The 17,052-nt window shown below is 49.0% G+C and overlaps 1 protein-coding gene across 1 annotated transcript in view; it reads left to right on the forward strand.

Annotated features, from left to right (window-relative positions):
* The first annotated feature begins 6,316 nt into the window (after positions 1-6,316).
* Positions 6,317-17,052, forward strand: part of LOC149347127 (putative sodium-dependent multivitamin transporter) — a 60,750-nt gene continuing 50,014 nt past the window's right edge. Inside the window, exon 1 of the mRNA XM_089541496.1 lies at positions 6,317-6,436. Within this exon, the coding sequence (XP_089397622.1) occupies positions 6,323-6,436 (114 nt within the window). The 5' untranslated portion in view covers positions 6,317-6,322. The remainder of the gene's footprint in view (positions 6,437-17,052) is intronic.

Here is a 17,052-nt window from a genome sequence, read left to right on the forward strand (position 1 = left end):
CACGACCGGCTACCTGACTGAACTGCGGTCCACTGCAGCTGTGTTCTACCCTTTCGCTGACTTTTCTCTCCTAGCCGCATCGTGTCGATGCTGCAGAAGAGGGGGGCAGTGATACATGCATTCGAAGAAGAGACAGAAGTAGTGCATGCGCTAGAAGAGGAAGAAGTTAGTTGGCTCTCTCGCGCGCGCTCGAACGACTGGGTGACCGCCGCAGGTTTTTCGTCTCTGCGCGGGAGTTCTTTTTGGCGTTGCACGCTACAATATTGTTACGCGGCGGCCAGCCGAAGAATGAGACGTGGTGAACCATGGCTATGAGATGATTTAAATGGCCGCTGGCCTAGCGCGGGCGCTCCGTCCCGCGCCACTGCCAGCTTCGTCTTCGTCACACTACCCGGGGCCTCCGAGCGATCGTCCCGATCGGTGGCGAACAGACGGCGAAATGGCGATGGTCGTGAGTGGGGGGTTGAACAGGATGTAGAAAATGGTGCAGTGCTGGCCGCCACGATGAGAAAGATGAGAGAATGAGTCCCGGTCCACGAAGCATCCGGGCCGGAGGGTGCCAGGGGCTGACGGCCGCTGGCCTAGCGCGGGCGCTCCGTCCCGCGCCACTGCCAGCTTCGTCTTCGTCACACTACCCGGGGCCTCCGAGCGATCGTCCCGATCGGTGGCGAACAGACGGCGAAATGGCGATGGTCGTGAGTGGGGAGTTGAACAGGATGTAGAAAATGGTGCAGTGCTGGCCGCCACGATGAGAAAGATGAGAGAATGAGTCCCGGTCCACGAAGCATCCGGGCCGGAGGGTGCCAGGGGCTGACGGCCGCTGGCCTAGCGCGGGCGCTCCGTCCCGCGCCTCTGCCAGCTTCGTCTTCGTCACACTACCCGGGGCCTCCGAGCGATCGTCCCGATCGGTGGCGAACAGACGGCGAAATGGCGATGGTCGTGAGTGGGGGGTTGAACAGGATGTAGAAAATGGTGCAGTGCTGGCCGCCACGATGAGAAAGATGAGAGAATGAGTCCCGGTCCACGAAGCATCCGGGCCGGAGGGTGCCAGGGGCTGACGGCCGCTGGCCTAGCGCGGGCGCTCCGTCCCGCGCCACTGCCAGCTTCGTCTTCGTCACACTACCCGGGGCCTCCGAGCGATCGTCCCGATCGGTGGCGAACAGACGGCGAAATGGCGATGGTCGTGAGTGGGGGGTTGAACAGGATGTAGAAAATGGTGCAGTGCTGGCCGCCACGATGAGAAAGATGAGAGAATGAGCCCCGGTCCACGAAGCATCCGGGCCGGAGGGTGCCAGGGGCTGACGGCCGCTGGCCTAGCGCGGGCGCTCCGTCCCGCGCCACTGCCAGCTTCGTCTTCGTCACACTATTGTGTGGTAACCATGGAACAAAACATAAGAAACGCGGAAGATACTCACTGGTGAAGTAAAATGCTCTAAAATACCGCTGAACTCTGCAGCACGCCTGAAAATTTAACGAATAACATTTTGAAGGAATTTCAAAGGAAGCGCCTTGTAGTGTGAGATAGGCTCAAGTGATTTTAAAGGGGAAATGATAGTCGTAAATATTTTACACCAAAGATGATAATTGGCGTTGCTGCAATGAAAATAGAAATGACAAGACGTTTTCTAATTGAGAGTAAAGCCCTGCAGCGTCATGTACATAGTACACAACAAAGATGGCTCTGTAGTATAAACATGGTCATTTCAAACGTTTGTTATGGTGACATTTCAGACAAATGCATCAAATAATAGGCATTTGGAAAAGTGATGGAGAACAGTGAGAGCGTAGTCTAACAAAAGTGCGAATAAATTGGGCGCAATTAAGTGCAAGAAATAAATTTAGGACGTGTCAATTGGAAACAATCACCTTCACCCCGATGCTGCTGTCTATCTGTTTCAGTAGCGTGTTTGTTTGAATTTTTCCGTACACTTGGGGCTGCAATTTCTATTGCTGTCGAGATGCGCCGACAACTTCCCCTTGCCTGTGCACGAGGCCGCTCGACTGATGTGATCTGCCACGCACTGTAAGCCCGGCATTCACACTTTAAGACATCTGGATAGCTGACCCTCGGCATTAATAATATCTTCAGTGAATTGGTCACAACTTCGTGCAGAAGCAGTCTGGAGATGACGACTGTTCAACAGCTCTCCTCTCATTCCGGATTGAGAAAGAGTGAAGAACGCTTCCTGGAAATCCAAGCAGATAGGCAGTCGCGACGCCGCGCTACAAACTGTTTCGGCGCCAGACTACAAACTGCTTCACCTTTCCTAAAAGACGGTTAGCAACCAATTAAAATGTTGGTGCTCGGCCGCTGGCCCAAAAGACGCAAGTTCGATCCTGGCAGCGGCGGTCTAATTTCGATTGAGGCGAAATTCTAGAGGCCCGTGTACTGTGCTATGTCAGTGCACGTTAAAGTACCCCAGGTGGGCGAAATTTCTGGAGCCCTTCATTACTGCGTCTCTCATAGCCTGAGTCGCTTTGGTACGTTAAGCCCCATAAACCAAACTGAACCAAACCAAACCAAATAAAATGTAGTTCACTTGGGAAGATACAACCGCCATGATACAAAGATGAGTGTGGCCGCCGCGGTGGCTCAGTGATTGTGGCGCTCGGCTGCTGACCCGGAAGACGCGGGTTCGATCCTGGCCGCGGCGGTTTAATTTCGATGGAGGCGAAATTCTAGGCGCACGTGTACTGTGCGATGTCTGTGCACGTTAAAGAACACCAGGGGTCGAAATTTCTGGAGCCCTTTGCGGCGTCTCTTTTTTTGGTGCTCTGTCATTGATGCGGTCCACCACGCCCTACTTCGCCGGATGGTGCGACAAATGATGACTGAAGACGAAAAAAAAAAGAAAAAAAGGAAACCAAAACGCTACAAACCAAGGCCCTGAGACTGCTTCCGAGGCCGAAGTGCAGGGCAAACCGTAACTGGAGCGGCATTTGCGGAAATTAATCAGTTTGCTTCTTGTACGCTATACATTCCTCCAGCACTAGTGATGTCCTCTCTCAGGTCCTTTCGTTCCGCCTTGAGGTGGCCGACGCATGTGTCTTTCAGTGGAGACTGTGAAATTTTCGATCTGAAAAGAAGTTTCTATTCAGAGTGGCCTCCTCAAGTGTGCCGCAAGAAATGGGGTAAAGTGCGTGATACGAGAGTTCAACTTAAGCATGCTTGGCTGAACGCGTTAAACGCGTGGCTTCAACTGTTCGGCTTTGCAGCAGTGGTTCTTGGTAGAGGTGACTTAATGAAGACGTATTGACGGCACAAAAAGTTTTACACGTGGTCGAATTCGAAGAATCAGATTTCCTGCACTCCCTCTGCAAAGTTTGTATTACACGCTCCAGCTTGCACTCGTATGTGCAGGTCATTCGTGTACCTCCTCCACAGTATACCCAAAATTACGCGATGTTTAGCCATAGTGTGGCTAAATTCAGGTATTTATACCGATTTTTTTTTGTAGAATCCCACGCACTTCTGGCACCACAAACCGTAAAACGAGGCTGAAATCAAACGCAGACGTAGCGTCATTCCCGTGTATGATGCGCAGCCTAAACATTAAACCGGGTGGATAGTTTTAAATTTATGGAGGTTTAACGTCCCAAAGCGACTCAGGGTATGAAGGACGTCTTAGTGAAGGCTGCGGAAATTTCGACTACCTACGTTTCTTTAACGTGTACATGACATCGTGTAACACACGTGCCACCAGAATTTCACCTCGATCGAAATGGCCTCATACGCAACGCAACATCTCACTTAAAACATTAGCCCCGCCGTGGTGGCTCAGTGATTACGGCGCTCGGCTGCTGACGCGAAACACGCGGGTTCGATCCCGACCTATGAAGGCGAAATTCTAGAGGCCCGTGTGCTGTGCGATGTCAGTGCACGTTAAAGAACCACAGGTGGTCGAAATTTCCGGAGCCCTTCACTGCGGCGTCTCTCATAGCCTGAGTCGCTTTGGGACGTTAAACCCCTATAAACCAAACCAAACCAAACCAATCGACCGCTAAGAGGCATTGGGTATCGCCGGGGAACGCTTTTGACGATATCAATTGGGAACGCTTTTGTCGACAGCAAAAACGTTGATCGAAAAAAAATGGAAGTCTGCCCTCGGGTGATATGCGGATGTATTCATTGTTAGGGTGAAGTCTTACATTTCATGAAAAAATGGCGTTGATAATCGGTTTCCCGCTCAAAAATTCTTCCTATGGCTTGCCTGCGTCTTACCAGACTCGCGACATGTGCCAGGATGCGCGCCGACTCATCCACTCAACGGGACGACCGCTTCTCGCAGCGGCACTAAGGGAGGCAGAGCAGAGGCTTCCAGCCCAACACCTAAGGCACGCGAAATGGCGCGCCATTTCTGCAGCACTAGGTGACTATGGTGACGTGCCTATGTATTTGAGCCTGCCAGGTTTGAGGTGCGTTTCCTTTCTACGTGTCTTTCTTGTTCGCCGGGAAACATTTGGCAGCGGTGTGCGTCCTTGACGCTTATCTCCCCGATACCGATAGTACGCGCTCACAGCAGCTGCGAGCTAGTGCACAGCTGCGCTCTAAAGGCTTACAAGCTACTCTTCGCCGTGGAGCCCATGAACAACTGGTCGCAGACATTCGACAGCTACATCACTCTGCCATCAACAAAGGACATGACGTTGTCTACCAATGGCTACCAGGGCACACCGGCATAGCAGGCAATCACCGCGCGGATGAGGTCGCACGAACTACTCACCACGATGGAGATTTTGTGTCGATCCACGCCCACTGACTGAAATGAAGATTCTCGGCCACTGGCCGCGGCGATCGTCGGCAGTGAAGGCCTCCAAGGCACTGCTCCGCTTATTGCAAACTTCTGGCCTGCACGATAGGCTGTGACTTCAACGAACACTGACTTTTTAGAGTGACTTGAATTTTCTGCTACTCTCCTTTCTCTTTCTTTTTTTTTATCCCCTCACCCCATTCTCCCTGTGTAGGGTAGCAAACCGATTATTCTTCCGGTTAACCTCCCTCCCTTTCCTCTTCTACCTCCTCCTCCTCCTTCTCCTCCGTAATGAAAAATGAAGCTGGCGAAACCTGTGGCAAACGTTTCGAGCAACTGTAACTAGAGCAACTGCAAGCAGCCTACAACGAAAGGTGTGCTGCGCGTCAGTGCGACTGCGTCGTACTTACAATAACGCCCTAAACTGTAGGCGGAAAGTTACCACCTGACCCAGCGCGCGCACATGCTGGGTGCAGTGTTCGCTCTGCCATGCAATTGGCTTACAATCTAGCTCTGCGAAAGCTTTACGAAAGCTTTGATAAAGCTGCACTAAAGTTGTACGGGGTTCACGTCCGAGGCCCGTTGAGGCTGCTGCGGATGCGCGCAGTGCAATTCGGGCCCGACACCGCGGCGTTGTGATTTCTGAACACAGGCACACCGTTTCCTCGAACAGGTATCTGGATTGTTTAGTAGCGCACAGCCGCTCTTGTGATCCGAGCCGGAAAGGAGTAAAAACGACACAAAGGTTAGTCCCTTGGAAGCAACTGGATTTCTGTAAAGATCTGTTCTTTTAAAGACCTACAGTTATTTACTCAGCGGCGAATTTTGAAAGGGGTCACGGGAAAAATTGGCGTCCCCGTCTTGTTGCATAGAGGAAGAAAGGGAAGAAGTCCCATTTTTAAACTGTTTTTTCTCACACCGTGAACAATGGAGAGCCTGTAAAATAAGCTGCAAACCATTAAAAACATCCGCAGGTGTTGAGACTGTTACGCCGCTTGTGACCGCTCTGTGCAGCAGCGTTTACCATCGAGTCCCAGTGGTGCAGAGGTCTGAAAAAAAATTAGATAAGGGTGCGTATTTCCAGCTCAAAAGTAAACCCAGTTTCACGTGATTCAATACTTTAAATGAGCGGCATCTGGCTGGTGAGAATTTGCGCACGAAACTTCACGAAACTCAAAGGGTAACCGACGTTCTGAAGGAAGACAGGAGAATGGAAATAGGGTGCAGTAGTCCTCGGACTAGGAGTTGCACTAACGAATTGAAGAGTAGGCGCGGAGATAAATCGAAGTTCCTAGAACACGCCCCGACCAACCAGATACTCTTTGCACGGACCAACAGAGACAAGAACACCATGGGACTTCAAAGCCGTCCAGATTGGAAGTTTCAACAGCCCTACAAATCGCTTTAATATATTTTGTGTTGGCTCTAATCAACTTGGAATGACGGCCTTAATGGCCGAGAGAACAGCCTTCACCCTACTTCCAGAAGAAATCGGCAATTTTCTGCAGTTCATAGCAAGTGGCATCATCATCACCCACCATTTCTGCGGGCGGATAAGAGTCGGAGGAAACATGACCTCCCCGTCGGAGAGCCTGGACGGCGCGGACATCGCTGTGTTCGGTGTGCTTACCGCTCTGGGGTACCTGGTCGGAATCTACTTCTCCGTTGCTCGTCGGCGGCGTCAGGTACGTTTCATGATACACATAGTGCCCACGACTTCATGTTGACGTTAGGTTGCAAGGCGTATAAACCGAGCTTGCATCTATTTGAACTAAAGACATACTAGAGAGCCGTTTGCCATGGGCGCATATTTAAACTGGTCACAGATGGCAATACAGACAGCGAGCAATGCCCCAATACAAGCGCTGTGTTTGGTGCGGTTTTCTGTCTGAATTGTTTACTAGTGTTTGTTTGCGTAGAGACTCGAAGCACCAGATCGAGCTTTCCACTCCTGTGTAGCATGTATACGTCTGATAAGCGTGCCCAGAAGGTAAGCTAACGCAAGCAACTTGGTATCAGCACGTTGCCATTGCTGCTATTTGCATTGATTGCCCCCGGCGTATAGATAACAGTCAAAAGTGCAATTTCTACAGATGCGAGTACCATTCAAAAACTCGCAGTTATTATAAGGGACGTTGCGGGTATCCCTTGCAGCTAGCTATTGATGAGTAAACAGTGAGGAGTCCAGAGATAGAGAATAGAGAGATAATGAGCAGTTTGAAAGAAATTACAGAAGGCAGTTGAAAGTCTGAAAACACAAATTAAGTGGACAAAACCGACTTCATGGAGAGATGTGAACCTTGTACAAGAAAACCTACGATAAAATAGCGAAATTGAAGTTATCACTTCAAGTTCACACTTCGTTCAAGGAAATGAAGCCAGGCGTGGTGCAGGTCACACCAGATAATGAGAATAACAAATTTACCGTATTTTCTGGACTATAGTCCGCGGACTGTACATGAATTGTACGTAATATTTTGATATTTTAATATTTTAATTGACTGCACGTAATATTTTCACGTAACACTCTTCCACACGCTGATTCCGCAATTTCTGCATGACAGCTGAGGTTTCTACTCAGTCAAATGCTTCCTGGTAATCAATGAAGGCTATATGTATGGGTTGGTTATATTCTGTGCATTTCTCTATCACCTGATTGATAGTGCGAATATGGTCTATTGTCGAGTATCCTTTACGAAAGCCTGCCTGATCATTTGGTTGATTGAAGTCTGAGGTTGTCCTCACTCTATTAGCGATTATCTTAGTAAATACCTTGTAGGCAACGAAAAGTAATCGGCAGATGTAGTAGTAGAGGAGGCATGAGCTGCGGGACTCGCGTGTTCCCCCCAAGAAACCGAAGTCCTCATTCTACACCCAAAGCGTCAAAGACGGAACAAAAAGCGTGAGATTAAAATATACGCGGAAGGGGCAGCCATCCCAGAAGTTGAAGCACTAAGAATCCTGAGTAGATAGTGAAATAAAAAAACACGCACTAAAAAAACTGAGAAACACCGTTAACCAAACCGCCCACTTTATCCGATGGATCGCTAATAGGCGAGGAGGAGTTAAAGAAGCCGAGACCAGGATACTAATACTGTCTTCGTTATTAGCGGAGGCATCTTCTCTACACCGCACGTCACCCTCACAGTCAGAGAAAGAGACGAACTGGATTCTCTAATTAGGGAGTCTTACAAAATTGCGCTCAACCTCCCCCGTCATACGCCAAGTGAAAAACTACTACAGTTAAGAATTCAAAACACCTTAGCGGAAATGATGGAAGGACACCTCACCGCACATTACGAAACACTATCACGCACTAAAACAGGACGTTTCATCCTAAAGAAAGCAGGAATACAATATGAAGGAATCCGTGCACACACCTTGCAAATTCCAAGAAACATGCACGAACACTTAATAGTCCACCCTCTGCCCAAAAACATGCATCCACACTACGAAATGGACAGAAAAGGCTACTGCAGAACAACCTCACGGAAAATTATCAATTCAGAAAGACACGGCGCACGTGGACGCGGAAGAACATGTGGACAGAAACGCGTTTTACCTGGCAGTTGTCGATCATCGAGGTTCTCCTCTTGTATCGGCGACGATCGATAAAACAAAATTTCCGGAGCAGGCCGCAGAAGCTGCCATAGCTTTAGCCATTGCCTCAACCAGTGCCAAATACATCATCAGTGGCTCTAAAGGCGCATTTCGAAATTTGGCCAAAGGTAGGGCGAACGCCACAGCCCCAAAATCTTATAAACAATCTCCAATACCTGTCAAATCACATTGACCTTGGTCCCCGCCCATTCGAACCATCCTGGAATCAAGGCGGCGCACCAATTTGCCCAATGATTCGTAGTTAACCGGGAGGTGCGCTTCTCCGAACTCGGGTCGACCAAGGAGCGAGCGACAGCCTACAAAGAAATTGGAACTCAATTAAAGAAAGAAAGGCAAATCTTCCCAGCATCACATAGATCTCTGCGTAAAACACAAGTTATTTGGCGGCAGCTTCAAACAGACACTTGTTTTAATCCGTACATGTACTCTATTTGGTTCCCTGAGGAGTTGAGCCCCGTCTGTTCTCTCTGTGGACACCAAAACGCAGACACACAGCACATCCAATACACATGTTATCAAGACACACCATCGCAGAGCCTGTAGCTCTCTACCCAATCTTAGTGGGAGGCCGCGCTGCTGAGCTGGGACACGGAGGTTCAACTCCGAGTCACAGAGCGGGCCGAAGAGGTCCCCGAACGACATCGTCGGTCGGCCACCTGGCGTCCGGCCTTGAAGAGAAGCCCACCGCGAGGAGGGGAACGTCACCCAACCCGCGCCTAAGACCGCTTCTTTATTAAAGTTTACCTCCTCCTCGACAGTGCTACCTCGACAGATGTTTATAGGAAAGGGCCAGAGGCAGTACGGTATTCTTTCGCCTGCGTGCCTTTCTCTGATTCATGCGCTATGCACAGGCGGATGTGCATTTACACTTTAGAAAACAAGAAAATTTTATTCCACGAAGTATTCTAAATACGCAGCTGTAGAGAGAGAGAAAGGAATTTTAATAAGGGAAAGGTGGATACGCAGCTGTAAAATTCGGGGCCGGTCTGTGCAGTGACCTCGCACCACTTCCTGGCAAGACAACAGCTATGAATATTTATTGTGGTACTGAACACAGTTGTGTAAGTACGTAAGAGCCGGTATATTGGGGCGTTCTAAACCTGTTATTTCTTTACTTTAGAGGGTTAAAAGTCCTGACTTTTCTGTACCTCGTAGCACTGTATTAAAATGCGGTCAACTTTCTGAAGAGGGTATTTTGTTGTGTTGAGCGTTTTGTATTGGTATTTCTGGAATGAAACCATTGCTCATAAATGTAAAGTCACCCCATTTATAAACAGGAGGTTCTTGGGCAGAAGTATTTGGGACCATGTGAAAACAATTGTTTTCAGTCCATCTGTGTCTTTCTCCCAACTACACAAAATAAATTAGATAAATCTCCCAGCTTATTCATTTGTTCTAGAAGAAAGTACAACCTTAACTTAAGCTTTTTTTAAAAGATCCGTGAAATTTTTGTTCGCTGGCTCGATGTTTTGGATACGCAATGTGAGTAAGAACCTCGGTAATCCTCTTCTTTATGTTTGTAGACCACACACTGCAAAAAATAAGCAGAGTTTACGATCACCTCCGAGTATTGAACATGAACATATGCGTCCGAGTAATGCTGTACACTACACCAAATCCTGTTACAGAGGATGCGAAATACTGCACAGAATTATCTAGAACAATAAGAATGAGGCTAAGCGCAGATGGCAGGTTCTCTCATATTATGAATGGCAGTTTACCAATATTCATCAAGAGAAAATATGCAACAGCTCTATCTTACTGCCAGTTTGTGCTATAACCAGGGTGGCGCCGCATACGGCGATGGAAGTGAGGCTCCTGGGCCTCCCTTGGAACTCGGTGGGTCGGCAGCGGCAGCTTAGAGGAAGCGTCTCTACCATCTTAGTGACGCAAGTTGCCAGGCCATCGAGGTGTACCCGGCGGCCAGTGAAGATTCTTTGTCGGACGATGGTTTCGTACCAGTCCACAGCAAGAAGGCCAAGCGGAGGCCGCGCCGACGTGAGGACTCGTCCTCATCAAGTACGTCTACAATCATGAGGACACGAGATCCCCCGACGCACACCGTCTTGTTTGTGCCTGATACGCCAACCGGAAACATCAACCACCTCAACAGGCAAGCCACGTCCATGTTCCTTCAGGGCCTCGTCCCTGGGGGGATTAAAGACGTTAGAGTCAACCCCTTTATATCACAGAGCGGAGCGCAGTGCAAAGTTTTACCGCCGTTAGCAAACTCGGCGACATCAGCGTACGCTGTCACATCCTCCAAGACAGCAGCACTACATCAGACGTCATTTACAACGTCGACATTTCAATCGCTCTCGATGATTTGCCTATTTTAATCAAGCCAGCGTCAAACAGAATCTCAATAATGGAAGTTCAGTGCCTTGGAAGATTTCAGTGCATCAAGGTCACATTCAAGGCCGACTCCATACCGTCGTATGTGAAGTTGGGCATTTTCGCCACGCGGTTGGACCTTTCGTGCCCAAGCCACTGCAATGCAGAAAGTGCATGAAGATCGGACACGTTAGTGGCGCCTGCAAGAACAACATCGTGTGCTCAAGATGCTCTGAGCCACATTGCGGCGACGTTTGCCGCGCGACTACCCTGAAGTCTGCTAAGTGCCGTGGCCCTCACGATTCCTCCTCGAAAGACTGTCCACGCCTAAACAATGAACGAGCAGTGCTGAAGAAAATGATTCGAGACCATTCCACGCACAGAGAGGCCGCTGCTAAGGTGCGATGACCTCGTTCGCGTCGTCGAAGGTCTTCTAAGAAAGCCGTTACTTTTGGCAGGGAAGATTCTAGCACACTGCTGCCTCTTGTCCTCCTCCTCCACCTGCCGTACTACACCAAGGGATCCTGACAGCTAATGAGGCCGGACTTGCTGCATCGGCCGTTACCTGGCCGCCACTCCCGAAGCCTTGCACGTCCACTGGGCCAGGAAAGTCAATGCCATCTCTAGGTTCGGCCCCTACCGTTGATTCGGAGATAGGCCAAGATCTCGGCCATGGCCAAGAACTACAGGTTATATCAATGCTGAAGTCCATCCTGACTGCCATGCGCGCTGTGCAGGCAGTCAGGCTGTGCTGACAGGCCTGCGCACGCCAGCAGCACAGAATGCGCTGTAAGTACTGGACGCGCTAACTCCAGTTCCAGCGGCGCTACAGTAAGCAGGGACAATGGCTCCCCCAGCATTGACATTTGAGACGCAGCTGAAGCAAGCCTCTATTTTTCAATGGAATACCCGCGGACTTCAGTCCCGAATTACGATACTCGGCAATATGTTTACGTAAATAATTTCCCCATCCTTGTCATTTGTGAGCATAATGTACCAAAGATATTGGGACTGTCAGGTTACGAGGCGTTTGCATCTCCCACGCACCGAGGGAAGAGTAAAGTCATCGTCTACATTCGGCGTGAACTTACGTATGTGCTTCACCCAGTTCCCCCTAATAACGATAACCAGTACGTTTGCCTAACAGTGAAGAAGCGTAATGTCACGCTTACGCTTGTGGGTGCGTATATGTCGCCATCAAGTCGATTTGACGCCGCACAATTGAGTGAATTGATGGCGGCTACACCCGGCCCTTGAATCTTTATGGGCGACTTCAACGCTTACCACACCATGTGGGGAAGCGTTAGAAGGAACATCAGGGGACGGACACTTGTGTCCTTCGCCTCTGACAATGACGTTCAGTATTTAAATGACGGCTCCCCAACCTCAAGGCTCGCACAAGGTCAAGGCTTGCACAAGTCGAGCCATGACCATGAATGGAATTTCGTTCGTGGCCTTCGATCATCTTCACACCAGCTGCACCCTTCCAAGTCTCTTGCACTCTTCCAATAACGTGGCGAGGTCGTTATAGGTGAGGATTTCTGCGCTAGGGTAGCATGGGCATCCACCCCATCTGCAACGCTACCTTGCAGCGATTTTTCCGCTTCTCGGGATTCCTGGATGGGCCTTTCCTTGTCCGTGGAAGAATTTGACGCCGCGCTGGCTTGTTGTAGACGGTCATCATCGCCAGAACCAGACGGTGTGCCATACACTGCACTTGCAAACCTTGTGCAATAAGCTAGGCGTGTCCTTTTGGAGTATTAGAACAAATCATGGAATGAGGACACAGTTCCAGACGAGTGGAAGTCCAGTTGTCTAGTTCCGCTCCTGAAACCAGGGAAATCGCCTCTTTGCCTTACATCATACCATTCAATTGCGCTGGCTAGTTGCGTTGGCAAAGTACTGGAAAGGATGGTACTTACACGTATTGAGTGGTACCTGGAGCGCTACCGCATATATCCGGCTATTATGTCGACCTGGTGTCATCCATCCAGCGCCAAAAACATTTGAAGCGCTTGACTGCGGCATTGTTCCTAGATATAAAGGGCGCATACGACAATTTAACTCACCAGGCTATTTTGGACGCTCTGGAAGGTGCCGAGCTTGGTGGCCGCGTATGCGTCTGGATACGCAGCTATTTATCCAAGAGATCTCTCTTTGTGCAGACAGAGGATGGCCCAACATCTTCTCATTTCACTTCCCGTGGAGTCCCGCAGGGTGGAGTGCTCAGCCCAACGCTGTTCAACCTTACACTTGTCGGGCTTGTCGATATACTACCACAGTCGGCGCAACTCTCAATCTATGCGGATGACATCTGTATCTGGGCAGCCGGAGTTACGTGCCGACAAGTTGGAGCGAGACTTCAAAAGGTGTCAAGTATTCTTGCAGCCTACCTTCACCAGCAAGGCCTGCAGATTTCAACCGAAAAGGGCTCGCTTGTTTCCTTTGGACGCAAGAACACGTCTCCTTATATCGTATGCACAAACGGCACAGAAATACCCTACGTAAAGAGCCGTCGGTTTCTGAGAGTGATCAGTGACCGAAATCTATCTGGACCCCTCATGTCTCATATATGAAAAAAAGACTGAAGCTATTTCTCACGTTGTTGCCTTTCTTGGGGGAAAGTCGTGGGGAGCGTCGGTGTGGTCGTTGATGCAGCTCTACAACGTCTTATTCATTGGATTTCTTCGCTACAGCCTCCCTGCATTTGGAAACATTCGAAGAAGAAACATACGAAGTCTGCAAAGCGTTCAAGCTCAAGCTGCCCGGACTTGTCTAGAATTGCCGAAATATGCCTCTACGGCGCATCTGTACTCATCGCCCAGGAGCATCCAATCCCTACATACGTAACAGTTGACGCACTGAGGGCACACTTTCGACACACATCCCGGTCCAGTCTTCCTATTACCAGGCCGCGCACATCGTTTACGAACATCATTGGTGCACATCGTGCCATTCTGCCATCCCAGTTTACACCCACCTCTAGAGCGTCCTCGCCACTTTGGAGCCTTCCCAATCCCCGTGTTCTTCTTTCAATACCTGGCATCAGGAAGAAGCTCGAATTATCGCCAACTGAACTAAAACAAGTCACTTTGGAATATTTACATGAGCACCATGCAAGCAAACCGGCTGCACGTCTACACCGACGGCTCAGTGAACCCTATCAGTTCTTCGGGCTCCGTGGTCACCCTCGCAAGGACTACAGAAATTAGAGTTAGGATAGCTCGCCACACTTCGTTGACGGGTGCAGAGCTCACCGCTCTCCGCGTCGCCACTGAACACATCAATCAGCAGGGCCCTCAGCGGTGGTCTATTTTTATCGATTCCAAAGCTACCCGACAAGGCTTACAAGTTGCTTTTCGCCGTGGAGCCTGTGAACAACTGGTCGCGGAAATTCGACGACTACATCACTCTGCCATCAACAAAAGACATGACATTATCTATCAATGGCTACCGGGGCACAGCGGCATATCAGGGAATCACCGCGCTAATGAGGTCGCGCGAACTGCTCACCAAGACGGCGATTTTGTGTCGATCCCCATTTCGAGATCAGACACAGCGGGCAGGCTTCGCGCACTTGCGCGGGACATCATGCTTGCCGCGTGTAATTCCGGCCAATTTTCCAATTCACGTTTAAAATCCTTGGACCCACATCTGAAGCTCCGGCTTTCATCCGGCCTACCACGACGTGAAGAAACTGCTCTGTCGCCTCTGGCTTGTTGTAGCTTTCACAAACCATTACTATTTCTTAATCGGTATGGCTGATAGCCCTGGATGTGCCATCTGCGGGTATGACGAGACTATAACCCACATTATTTGTGACATCCCTGCCTACAGCCCGAAAGGGAGTCTCTCAGGCGTGCGCTGAGGCGTCTAGATCCGCGCCCACTGACTGAAATGAAGATTATCGGCCACTGGCAGCGGCGATCGTCAGCGGTGAAGGCCTCCAAGGCACTGCTGCACTTGAAAACTTCTGCCCTGTACGATAGGCTGCGACTTCAACAAACACTGACTTTTTAGAGTGACTTCAGTTTTCGGCTACTCTCGTTTCCCTTCCTTTTTTTTATCCCCTCAACCCTTTCTCCCGTGTAGAGTAGCAAACCGATTATTCTCCCGGTTAACCTCCCTGCCTTTCCTCTTCTACCTCCTCCTCCTCCTTCTAACAGACGGGTTCAGCTGAAGTTAAGGAAAACGTTCCGAGCTATGGAAGGAAAAATGATAGGTGCAACGTTAAGTGATCGGAAGCGGGTGGAGTGGGTGAGGGAACAAACGCGGCTTAATGACATCCTAGTAGAAATCAAGAGGAAGAAATGGGCTTGGGAAGGGCATATAATGGGAAGGCAAGATAACTGCCGGTGCTTAAGGGTAACGGAGGGGCTTCCAAGAGAAGGCAAGCGTAGAAGGGGGCGGCAGAAAAGTAGATGGGTGGATGAGATTAAGAAGTTTGCTAGGATACGGTGGCCGCAAATGGCAAAGGGCAGTGTTAATGGAGAGACATGGGAGGGGCCTTTGCCCTGCAGTGAGCGTAGTAAGGCGGATGATGATGAGGACGACTTTCTAAGGCGGTGTTCATTAAAATTTGAAGGTGTTCTCTTTGTTTTCTTCCTTTTTCTTGGAGGAATCTGAATGAATGCGGATTATACTGTCACGTAGTAATGACTGCAGTCTCGGCGAGCAGAGAAATATCCAGGATGGCTTCCAAACGAAACTCCTTGGGCTGACTGGCGCCTACAAAGGACAGAATGACTCGGTGGCGGCGTAGCAACTGGCGCGCTCGGCGGTTGTGGAAAAGAACGCCCGCCGCTCACAGCCGTGCTCTTTTTAAATCCGGTAGCGAACTTTCGAGATAAAGCTTGGAACGTTACTACAACATTGTGGAACAATGCAGTATCGGTCTGCCTGGATGAGATCAATCGATATAAATCTAGGTGCGTCTTGCAGAAGAAACAAAGCGATAAAGCGGCGTGCCGGCCGCTTTTATGAATGAACAAACAAACAATACAAGGATTCGTGGCAATATATGTACTTGAGATCATTTTTTCGTTGTTACTTGAGGTTGCCAACGCGGGAGGCCTGCGGACCTGTCGAGCTCTCAATACATCAGCTTTTTCTGCAGGCCTCAGGCATCATGTGTTCGTGATTACTGTTTTTTTTTATCTTGTTTATTGATTTCTGTGGGTGCTCAGTAAAGATATAATTACCAATATTAAAAAAGGTCAATGGCAGTACAACGTAAATGCTGGAATTCGCGATCAAAAATCGATGTCAATGCACCTAAATTTATTTTTTTATATCCTTTAAAAGCTCTGTTTTTATTAAAACGGTCTTCTTGCAATAAAAACGTGGCTTCCTATCGATATAGCTTTGCTACCCAATCGAAAAATACGACGCAGCCGGTGTTAAAATACGACGAACTTTTGTGCCGTCCTGTCGTAACGACAGATTTTTCGGTACTATAGCGGAATGAATTGTTGTCGCGACAGAATGGGCTTTATCGTTACGACAGGGGACTGCGCAATACTAAAGAATCTTCTATTGTCACTGCAAGAATTTCTGTGGCCTGTTTCAAAACTACTCCAGAAAAACTTTCTCTTACAAGAGAAAATTTTGTGTTGTGTTTTTCCATAGAGTTGCTTTCTTACAAAAACCGACATCGCCAGAAAGATCGAAAGAAGCAAGTTTTACAGAGACATGAAGCTCTCCTCACCACTGGTTTAAATGCTCGAGTACTTTGGGGCGAAAGCTCGTTGTTTTAACGTTCCGAATCGACAAGAAATAATTATTTGAGGCGGACACAACATGAGCCTGTCCACACAGGAATCTAATTCTGGCCTCCTGTGTAGGACCCGAGTATACTGTAAGATAACACGTACTGCATGCAACGAATGTTTCATTAGCAGTCGGATTGACATAGGGACATTGACATTAGCCTGGGTTTTTCGGTCGCTGGAGAAAAGGGCTGTTCTGCCGGACTTCTTTAGTTAGTCACATGAAGAAATGATGTGATTGTACTTTCTGACTATTTAAGAATAAATCGTGCACCAAGATGTGGTTGATTAGCTGGCATTGTGTACTTGCATAAGTAGCACGAGCCAATGCTTACTTTAAACTTCTATGACACGGCACCCCTATTAATGAAAGTAGTCGATGGGGGCTAACTGAAGCCCAAAATGTTTCTAATGTTCAATAAAGAAGTTGAAAAAAATAGTCTCATTCTACCTGCCCTACATCTTCCTTCCTTCCTCACGCACTACAGAGGAATGCCGCTGTCTTTCATCAACATGTTCACGGATAAAGCGTCACTGTGCATAACGGACAAAAAGGAGTCGCCCCTAAGGCCGTTATT

The sequence above is a fragment of the Amblyomma mixtum genome, chromosome 4 (genome assembly GCF_055824585.1).
Source record: "Amblyomma mixtum isolate Tamu chromosome 4, ASM5582458v1, whole genome shotgun sequence".
Taxonomy (NCBI): Eukaryota; Metazoa; Arthropoda; class Arachnida; order Ixodida; family Ixodidae; genus Amblyomma; species Amblyomma mixtum.